General features: G+C 40.5%; 2 protein-coding genes across 2 annotated transcripts; both read right to left on the bottom strand.

The window, feature by feature from the left end:
- Positions 1 to 2,121: 2,121 nt before the first annotated feature.
- LOC108373289 (segmentation protein cap'n'collar-like) lies at positions 2,122 to 4,156 on the bottom strand. The gene is made up of 2 exons (XM_017629154.1): positions 2,901 to 4,156; positions 2,122 to 2,694 (listed from the first exon to the last, which is right to left on the bottom strand). The coding sequence occupies exons 1-2, from the start codon at positions 4,143 to 4,145 to the stop codon at positions 2,254 to 2,256; spliced, it is 1,686 nt and encodes a 561-aa protein (XP_017484643.1). The 5' UTR covers positions 4,146 to 4,156; the 3' UTR covers positions 2,122 to 2,253.
- Positions 4,157 to 7,492: 3,336 nt separating this feature from the next.
- On the bottom strand, positions 7,493 to 9,526 carry LOC108373288 (segmentation protein cap'n'collar-like). The gene is made up of 2 exons (XM_017629153.1): positions 8,272 to 9,526; positions 7,493 to 8,065 (listed from the first exon to the last, which is right to left on the bottom strand). The coding sequence occupies exons 1-2, from the start codon at positions 9,514 to 9,516 to the stop codon at positions 7,625 to 7,627; spliced, it is 1,686 nt and encodes a 561-aa protein (XP_017484642.1). The 5' UTR covers positions 9,517 to 9,526; the 3' UTR covers positions 7,493 to 7,624.
- Positions 9,527 to 11,102: the final 1,576 nt, after the last annotated feature.

The following is an 11,102-nucleotide window of genomic DNA, read 5'->3' as shown; positions in this document are numbered from 1 at the left end:
GAACGATTTATCCACATGGAGTTGGCAATAAGTCTGAAAACATTTTGCTTAGCAGTTCCTTGCTTTCATTCTATATAACTTTAGCAAATTAGCTTCAATTGCAGCTGGTTTTTAATGTGGAACTTTGTGCCATTTAAAAATGCCTTTCGGGAACGAATTCAATTACGCATACATACTAACATACTGACAAAGATTTTAATTAATGCACAACTTTGTTATTTAGAGACCAGTAGAAACCCAGCATAACAAAATTGCTGAGCAACAGATTTTTTAGTACTTAAATGATAACATTTTTTTGTTGGCGCAGCAAATAAAAAGAAGTTTGTGTGGCGACAACAAATTTGTTTGTGCAAATAATTATCATTATTTTTACAAGTTTATTTCAAAGTCAGAGGTAGGCGGTTCGTAAGTTGCTGTTACATATGAAAGTACGTATAACAGTATAACATTTTGTTAATTAAAAAAAAATAATAATAAAAAAATATTTCAAGGGTCGGCGTAGGGCGGGACTGTTTTGTGTGGTAAATTATTCAAACGCATGCAAAGCTATAAATACAAAAATTATAAAAACTCCTCGGTTGAATAGGCAAAACAAAAAAAAAAAATGATATGAACTAAAGCGCTGCCACCTTCGAAAATTAAGGTCCATAAAGCGCCCGAATTTTTAATAGGGTCTTTCATTAACAGGAAAATATTAATCAACATATTTTTTACTTTCTATTTAAACTAATTTTATATCAAAAGTAAAAACACGTAATTGTGTTTAGCACAAAATGGTTAATGAAATACTTTATACATTAATTACTTTAGTTTAAATATTAAAATTTATCACAAGTTTTACGCTTTTTTATTTATTTTTTTTTTGCGTTTTGTTGGTTTTTTTTTTATTTGCTTCAACTCAGTGTTTAGCCAGAGTACATGATATTAAACTACATTTATAGAAAAAACTTCATCTTTCTTCAATTCTTATTTAGTTCTGCCTCAGTTCATTATTTACCTTTGATTAATGCTTACTTAACACTATTTGTGCTCAACAACTTTAAATTCAATTAAAATTTTTTTTACAAATTTTTTTTTTCATAAAAGCGCGAAAGTGACTAACTGTGGTTATTCTAATGCAGAAAACAGAATAGCGGTTGCATGAACAACGAATCAGCAACATAATTTTATATTTGACCGCACTTAGGGCCAATTTCAAAGTGCGTAGTTAACTCAGAATCGGCAGTTAACTAGAGATTTTCAGTACAAAAATCTGTAATTAACTGCTGATTCTGAGTTAACTACGCACTGTGAAATTGGCTCTTAGCCCAACCAAGCTAGGATTTATGAACTCTCTTGAAATATGTGCGTATAGCAAAAATATCTAATATTTTCCTATATTTACAACAAAAAAAAAACCAACACCACTATCTATTTATATTAGTGGAATTCGCGCTTCTCTGTATTCGCTATATCCTGAGTAAGTGTAACTGAACGAGCGTGTGGTTGTTGTTGCATGTGTATTTGGTGTACCGCTAGCAACAACAAATCACACGTTCATGCAGTTACAATCACACAACATATTTACAACGAATACAGAGAAGAGCGAATTCCCCTATTATGTAACTGTGTGTATAGCGTGTTTTCATCATGAATTACCACGCCCCAATAATTACCATGGCGTGCATGAAGGTATGTAAACAAAAACTAATAAAAAAAGAAGCAAAAACAAATACGAAACCCGCTGGCAAGCAAGAGTAGAAAGTGCAACATAAATGTTACATTACTGTAATATCCATGAAATCAATAAAAGTAAAAATTTGTAGAAATCGATGCTGTCGCTGCTGGCGGCACAGCGCCCACATCATGCAACCATTCAAAGTCCTTGGCATCCGCTTGCTGCGGCGGTACATAGTCAAACGCGTAGCAATGAGCGCATTGGCATTGCTGTTGCGATGTCGCTGCCGCAGCCGCTGCTGTTGTTGTGGCCGCTGAATGCTGATAAAAGAGTTCCAGCTCGGCGGCATGCGATTGAGGTGTATATTGTTGTAGCCTATGCTTTTGTTGTTCCTGCTGCAATATTGTCGGCTGTTTTAAATGCTTTACTGGCTTTTGCTGTTGCTGTGTTTGTTTTGGTTGCTGTTGTTGCTGTTGCTGTTGCTGAGTGTAAAGATGATAGCGGTAGTGACGTTGATAGTGATGGTGCTGTTGTTGCTGCTGCTGCTGCTGTTGTTGCATTTTAAACCAACTCGCATAGTGCTGCAACAACAATTTTCAATCTTTCTGATGCGTTTGATGATGATGCGCATGCGCATGCGTCGAGTGTTGTCGTTGCTGCTGCTGTTGCTGTTGCTGTTGCGACTGTTGCGCTTGCTGCGTATGCATGTGTGCCAACTGTTGTTGTTGCGACTGCGCTTGATGATGATGATGATGATGCAGCGATTGCGACTGCTGTTGTTGTTGTAAATGCGTCGCAGAGCTTAGCATTGAATGCTGGTGCTGTTGCTGCGGTGGCATGCCATTGTGATTCAAGAGCCCGCTCACGCCACTACTGCTACTGCTGCTGCTGCTGCTACTTGTGCTGCTGCTATTGCTGGCATTGCCACCGCTATTTGTGGCGTCAGACTTGCGCAGCAAGTATATGGAGCCGTCGGCAGCCTGCTGCAGTGTGTATTCGGACGTCGAGCAGGGATTGCCTTCGGGATCGCGCAAGTACTGAAATAAGGAAATGCAAATTTTGGTAATTGAAAAAAAAAAGAATTAATTTAATTAAAGCAATTTTCGTTAAAGAATCAACATTCATGTATTTCAGTTTTCGAAAATCACCCAAAAATAGTCAGGTCAATGCCTAAAGGCGACAACCACTTCTTCGACATCTCTTCCTCAGCTAAACTTTCACTCTTTTTTGCAATCATACTCACTTGGAATATGTGCCTATGAAGCGCTGCGAACTTATTCGATATGCGCTTGCGCTCCAAAGCCAGACTGTCACGATCCGAATACAGCTGCTCCTTGCGCCTGCGCACCTCCTTCACTTCATCCTCCAGCGATAGAATTTGATCGAGTTTGCGCTTGCGGCAATTCTGTGCAGCAACCTTATTTTTGCCACGACGCCGGATGTCGCGTATTAGTGAAAGTTGATTTTCAGTTAAGTCATACTTAGAGAGCCGTTCATTGAATTCGTCCATTGGCAGGTTTATGATGTCGCTCACCGCTATGGGTATATTCATAGCGCGTGCACGCTTTTCGTCGCGTGTCAAATGTTCGTCCTCCGCATTAAGCGACTTGGAGGACTTAGACGATGACGTTGATAGCTTCTTGTCGCGCGCTTGTGGACGAGGCAGAGAGCCGGTGCCCTGCGGCAGGGTGTAAGTGTGATTATGCTGCACTACTTCGTGCGGTGTGCGCGGTGGCCGCTGTGCGAAATCGAGCGTGTAGTCACCAATTGCGTCAGCAGCAACTGGACCATATTTCAATTCGTAAGCTTGTTGCTCTTTGCTGCTAAGCGACGGCCCTAAAGCGCCGTCGGCTCGCAGTGCGCCTTCGATGGTGCCGCCTGGCTGGAGTACCGGCACTGTTGGATACGGTTCGTACTCATACTTTATAGAAGGTGCAGGACCAACATTTAATAGAGAATTTGCGCTTGAGGGTGGCGCCACACCGGCGTTGTTATTGTTGCCAGCGGTTGCACCCGCAGCACCCAACAAACCAGGCTGTTCGTTAAGAAAGCGTTTGCCGAACATTTGATGTTTCTTCTGGGCAACGGGCGGTTGACGCGAGCCATCGTTTAGACGGTTATTATTATTGTAGCTATAGTCGTACGGCCCACCGTATTTGCCTTGGTGATAGTCCTGTGCCGAGTCGCTGCCCTCGCCCCACTCACCATCCGAAAGTGATGGCACACGTTCCGAACCCATTGAACTCACAGCACTGTCACTGGACGCGTCCAAACGATCACCACCGGCAGTCGTGCCAGCACCCGAATTCAAAAGATCTGTAGTCATACCGCCAGAGAGAGCAGTGTTTGCAGCGCCAGCAGCACTCATTGCTAGACCGTTTGATGTGGAACCTGTGGCACTACTGCCACCTGCGCTTGCATGCCCGCTTGTCAGCCCACTGCCGAGCACTGAAGAATTGTTACTAGTACTGTTGTTCACGTCGACCATGCGACAGAAACCTGAAAGTAGATAAAGAGGGAGAGAGAGAGAGAGAGATTAGAAATAATAATAATTTGATGGTACTTAAGCTTACAGGAACTAAATAGGACAATTTAGAAGAAAGTGCAAACTTATTTCTATAGGTCCAGAGCTACATATTGTATTAAGAGACAATTTAATTACTTATGTTTAACCCTTTCTGAGCCGCATTACTCTAAAATATAAGCGTTTGTATCCTTCCCTTAGAAATAACGGAATTACATGCCAGGACGAGACTGTGACAGATTTATGTAGTATTTAATGTTCTCCACTTTCTCGCCTCTGTAGCTGAGGTTGGGCATCCCCTCCTCTTATCAAGCGTGCTCATAAGGCAGTGCCAGGTTAACTATTATTCCGACTATTAATCTGAGAGAGGAGCGGTCAAGTCGAGTGAGAGCTTTATGTTGCGCTTCACCAGATTCATCAATTTTAATAATTTGATGGACAGAATTGTCTGTTAGTCTGACAGGTGGGTTCCATGGCCCAACTGGTATCTATTTACGTCCTCGATCCGTTCAGTCTTTAATATGTTTTTGCAGGAGTTTACAACCCACGTCTTAAGCATATTTTCCACGATTTCGTTGCTAAATAGTCGGCCATGCAGTTGCATACAACAGCCAAGGAGCATTTAGACGCCAGTTGATTGAGAATCCATCTGCATTCTATGGCTACTTTGAAAGTTGTTTCGTTGTATTTGAGAGTTTTTTTTCGATATTTCTAAGCTTTCCATGCATGGCGCCCCCTGACAAAACACTGGCTGAATCGTATTAATATGATTGTTATTTTAATGCCGTACACAACTCTATTAAAAAATACTTTCCATTTAGTTTTTGTTTGTGCAATTTGTTTAAAAATTTTAGTATCAGTGCACAGATTATTTTTCATGCTCAAAACTGAACTCGTTCATATTATTGCATGTGACAGAGGAAGCTCTAACAAAAGCGTTTATACTAGGAAAGTTCAAATCAAATTTGCAACGAATTCTCATCTCTACTAGGTAGATAACCGGCCTTATCGCGAATTCCATGTGAACAAATTTTCTAAAAACTTATAATTTACAAATTTGTTTTTGTTTTGCCTGTTAAATTATGAGAACGATTTATCCACATGGAGTTGGCAATAAGTCTGAAAACATTTTGCTTAGCAGTTCCTTGCTTTCATTCTATATAACTTTAGCAAATTAGCTTCAATTGCAGCTGGTTTTTAATGTGGAACTTTGTGCCATTTAAAAATGCCTTTCGGGAACGAATTCAATTACGCATACATACTAACATACTGACAAAGATTTTAATTAATGCACAACTTTGTTATTTAGAGACCAGTAGAAACCCAGCATAACAAAATTGCTGAGCAACAGATTTTTTAGTACTTAAATGATAAAAATTTTTTGTTGGTGCAGCAAATGAAAAGAAGTTTGTGTGGCGACAACAAATTTGTTTGTGCAAATAATTATCATTATTTTTACAAGTTTATTTCAAAGTCAGAGGTAGGCGGTTCGTAAGTTGCTGTTACATATGAAAGTACGTATAACAGTATAACATTTTGTTAATTAAAAAAAAATAATAATAAAAAAATATTTCAAGGGTCGGCGTAGGGCGGGACTGTTTTGTGTGGTAAATTATTCAAACGCATGCAAAGCTATAAATACAAAAATTATAAAAACTCCTCGGTTGAATAGGCAAAACAAAAAAAAATGATATGAACTAAAGCGCTGCCACCTTCGAAAATTAAGGTCCATAAAGCGCCCGAATTTTTAATAGGGTCTTTCATTAACAGGAAAATATTAATCAACATATTTTTTACTTTCTATTTAAACTAATTTTATATCAAAAGTAAAAACACGTAATTGTGTTTAGCACAAAATGGTTAATGAAATACTTTATACATTAATTACTTTAGTTTAAATATTAAAATTTATCACAAGTTTTACGCTTTTTTATTTATTTTTTTTTTGCGTTTTGTTGGTTTTTTTTTTATTTGCTTCAACTCAGTGTTTAGCCAGAGTACATGATATTAAACTACATTTATAGAAAAAACTTCATCTTTCTTCAATTCTTATTTAGTTCTGCCTCAGTTCATTATTTAGCTTTGATTAATGCTTACTTAACACTATTTGTGCTCAACAACTTTAAATTCAATTAAAATTTTTTTTACAAATTTTTTTTTTCATAAAAGCGCGAAAGTGACTAACTGTGGTTATTCTANGCTTTGATTAATGCTTACTTAACACTATTTGTGCTCAACAACTTTAAATTCAATTAAAATTTTTTTTTTCATAAAAGCGCGAAAGTGACTAACTGTGGTTATTCTAATGCAGAAAACAGAATAGCGGTTGCATGAACAACGAATCAGCAACATAATTTTATATTTGACCGCACTTAGGGCCAATTTCAAAGTGCGTAGTTAACTCAGAATCGGCAGTTAACTAGAGATTTTCAGTACAAAAATCTGTAATTAACTGCTGATTCTGAGTTAACTACGCACTGTGAAATTGGCTCTTAGCCCAATCAAGCTAGGATTTATGAACTCTCTTGAAATATGTGCGTATAGCAAAAATATCTAATATTTTCCTATATTTACAACAAAAAAAAAACCAACACCACTATCTATTTATATTAGTGGAATTCGCGCTTCTCTGTATTCGCTATATCCTGAGTAAGTGTAACTGAACGAGCGTGTGGTTGTTGTTGCATGTGTATTTGGTGTACCGCTAGCAACAACAAATCACACGTTCATGCAGTTACAATCACACAACATATTTACAACGAATACAGAGAAGAGCGAATTCCCCTATTATGTAACTGTGTGTATAGCGTGTTTTCATCATGAATTACCACGCCCCAATAATTACCATGGCGTGCATGAAGGTATGTAAACAAAAACTAATAAAAAAAGAAGCAAAAACAAATACGAAACCCGCTGGCAAGCAAGAGTAGAAAGTGCAACATAAATGTTACATTACTGTAATATCCATGAAATCAATAAAAGTAAAAATTTGTAGAAATCGATGCTGTCGCTGCTGGCGGCACAGCGCCCACATCATGCAACCATTCAAAGTCCTTGGCATCCGCTTGCTGCGGCGGTACATAGTCAAACGCGTAGCAATGAGCGCATTGGCATTGCTGTTGCGATGTCGCTGCCGCAGCCGCTGCTGTTGTTGTGGCCGCTGAATGCTGATAAAAGAGTTCCAGCTCGGCGGCATGCGATTGAGGTGTATATTGTTGTAGCCTATGCTTTTGTTGTTCCTGCTGCAATATTGTCGGCTGTTTTAAATGCTTTACTGGCTTTTGCTGTTGCTGTGTTTGTTTTGGTTGCTGTTGTTGCTGTTGCTGTTGCTGAGTGTAAAGATGATAGCGGTAGTGACGTTGATAGTGATGGTGCTGTTGTTGCTGCTGCTGCTGCTGTTGTTGCATTTTAAACCAACTCGCATAGTGCTGCAACAACAATTTTCAATCTTTCTGATGCGTTTGATGATGATGCGCATGCGCATGCGTCGAGTGTTGTCGTTGCTGCTGCTGTTGCTGTTGCTGTTGCGACTGTTGCGCTTGCTGCGTATGCATGTGTGCCAACTGTTGTTGTTGCGACTGCGCTTGATGATGATGATGATGATGCAGCGATTGCGACTGCTGTTGTTGTTGTAAATGCGTCGCAGAGCTTAGCATTGAATGCTGGTGCTGTTGCTGCGGTGGCATGCCATTGTGATTCAAGAGCCCGCTCACGCCACTACTGCTACTGCTGCTGCTGCTGCTACTTGTGCTGCTGCTATTGCTGGCATTGCCACCGCTATTTGTGGCGTCAGACTTGCGCAGCAAGTATATGGAGCCGTCGGCAGCCTGCTGCAGTGTGTATTCGGACGTCGAGCAGGGATTGCCTTCGGGATCGCGCAAGTACTGAAATAAGGAAATGCAAATTTTGGTAATTGAAAAAAAAAAGAATTAATTTAATTAAAGCAATTTTCGTTAAAGAATCAACATTCATGTATTTCAGTTTTCGAAAATCACCCAAAAATAGTCAGGTCAATGCCTAAAGGCGACAACCACTTCTTCGACATCTCTTCCTCAGCTAAACTTTCACTCTTTTTTGCAATCATACTCACTTGGAATATGTGCCTATGAAGCGCTGCGAACTTATTCGATATGCGCTTGCGCTCCAAAGCCAGACTGTCACGATCCGAATACAGCTGCTCCTTGCGCCTGCGCACCTCCTTCACTTCATCCTCCAGCGATAGAATTTGATCGAGTTTGCGCTTGCGGCAATTCTGTGCAGCAACCTTATTTTTGCCACGACGCCGGATGTCGCGTATTAGTGAAAGTTGATTTTCAGTTAAGTCATACTTAGAGAGCCGTTCATTGAATTCGTCCATTGGCAGGTTTATGATGTCGCTCACCGCTATGGGTATATTCATAGCGCGTGCACGCTTTTCGTCGCGTGTCAAATGTTCGTCCTCCGCATTAAGCGACTTGGAGGACTTAGACGATGACGTTGATAGCTTCTTGTCGCGCGCTTGTGGACGAGGCAGAGAGCCGGTGCCCTGCGGCAGGGTGTAAGTGTGATTATGCTGCACTACTTCGTGCGGTGTGCGCGGTGGCCGCTGTGCGAAATCGAGCGTGTAGTCACCAATTGCGTCAGCAGCAACTGGACCATATTTCAATTCGTAAGCTTGTTGCTCTTTGCTGCTAAGCGACGGCCCTAAAGCGCCGTCGGCTCGCAGTGCGCCTTCGATGGTGCCGCCTGGCTGGAGTACCGGCACTGTTGGATACGGTTCGTACTCATACTTTATAGAAGGTGCAGGACCAACATTTAATAGAGAATTTGCGCTTGAGGGTGGCGCCACACCGGCGTTGTTATTGTTGCCAGCGGTTGCACCCGCAGCACCCAACAAACCAGGCTGTTCGTTAAGAAAGCGTTTGCCGAACATTTGATGTTTCTTCTGGGCAACGGGCGGTTGACGCGAGCCATCGTTTAGACGGTTATTATTATTGTAGCTATAGTCGTACGGCCCACCGTATTTGCCTTGGTGATAGTCCTGTGCCGAGTCGCTGCCCTCGCCCCACTCACCATCCGAAAGTGATGGCACACGTTCCGAACCCATTGAACTCACAGCACTGTCACTGGACGCGTCCAAACGATCACCACCGGCAGTCGTGCCAGCACCCGAATTCAAAAGATCTGTAGTCATACCGCCAGAGAGAGCAGTGTTTGCAGCGCCAGCAGCACTCATTGCTAGACCGTTTGATGTGGAACCTGTGGCACTACTGCCACCTGCGCTTGCATGCCCGCTTGTCAGCCCACTGCCGAGCACTGAAGAATTGTTACTAGTACTGTTGTTCACGTCGACCATGCGACAGAAACCTGAAAGTAGATAAAGAGGGAGAGAGAGAGAGAGAGATTAGAAATAATAATAATTTGATGGTACTTAAGCTTACAGGAACTAAATAGGACAATTTAGAAGAAAGTGCAAACTTATTTCTATAGGTCCAGAGCTACATATTGTATTAAGAGACAATTTAATTACTTATGTTTAACCCTTTCTGAGCCGCATTACTCTAAAATATAAGCGTTTGTATCCTTCCCTTAGAAATAACGGAATTACATGCCAGGACGAGACTGTGACAGATTTATGTAGTATTTAATGTTCTCCACTTTCTCGCCTCTGCAGCTGAGGTTGGGCATCCCCTCCTCTTACCAAGCGTGCTCATAAGGCAGTGCCAGGTTAACTATTATTCCGACTATTAATCTGAGAGAGGAGCGGTCAAGTCGAGTGAGAGCTTTATGTTGCGTTTCACCAGATTCATCAATTTTAATAATTTGATGGACAGAATTGTCTGTTAGTCTGACAGGTGGGTTCCATGGCCCAACTGGTATCTATTTACGTCCTCGATCCGTTCAGTCTTTAATATGTTTTTGCAGGAGTTTACAACCCACGTCTTAAGCATATTTTCCACGATTTCGTTGCTAAATAGTCGGCCATGCAGTTGCATACAACAGCCAAGGAGCATTTAGACGCCAGTTGATTGAGAATCCATCTGCATTCTATGGCTACTTTGAAAGTTGTTTCGTTGTATTTGAGAGATTTAATAGCAGTTAAGCTGTCGGAATGTATAGTGAAGGCCGTATGGCGTTTAGCTCTACCTGAAAAACGCTACGGTAGTACGGTAAGCGAAAACTGGGTAGTAGTGCGAATTTACTGGAGTGAATCCGCTGCCTACTCTATCTTAGCTTGGAACCATTTGCTTAGATAGGTGTTGACACTGAGTTTAGGTCTGTGGCACCTTTCCTGTATACAATGAAATCACGCCTTAAGAATGGTAGCAGATTTTCGTCATTTGAAAAAAATATGTTTTTAGGAAAAAATTATAACATTGTTATAGCGTGTGTCAGATAACAAATTAATTTTACCCTTTCTTAAAACAAAAAATAACAATTTGTGACCTTTTTAACCACACGCACGTTGTGTCGGGCGTATGAGCAACATTTTAATGGAAATACAGTCGACACCGATATTGGTATAACCAAAAGTTTATGGAGATGCAGGTCAAAATATCGACATAAGAAAGAGAGTACATTGTTGAATTTGGCTTCAATATTTGGCATCGCACCTAATCACAAAAATATTCTTCAAAATATTTCGTTAAAAATTATAAAAACAATTTGTATCGAATACCGAATGCCATTTCAAACCAAATTTTTCTACCCAAATTTTTCTTAACGACTAGACCATCCCTATTGCAAATATAAAAAAAAAACACCAGTCGCTCAGTGCAAAAATTTGTATTCCGTACATATACCATACATATACCACCACTTGTTTTTATACCCGAGCGCACTTGTGCACAAGGGTATATTAATTTTGTTCACATAACGGTTGTTTGTAACAGCCAAAACGAATCGAGATAGATATAGACAAATGTATACATAAATGATCAG

Source organism: Rhagoletis zephyria, unplaced genomic scaffold (assembly GCF_001687245.7).
Source record: "Rhagoletis zephyria isolate East Lansing unplaced genomic scaffold, Rhagoletis_zephyria_1.1 Rzeph_scaffold_06553, whole genome shotgun sequence".
NCBI classification, from domain to species: Eukaryota; Metazoa; Arthropoda; class Insecta; order Diptera; family Tephritidae; genus Rhagoletis; species Rhagoletis zephyria.
The sequence above is the reverse complement of the archived record's forward strand: the minus strand, read 5'-3'. Positions and strand labels throughout refer to the sequence as shown.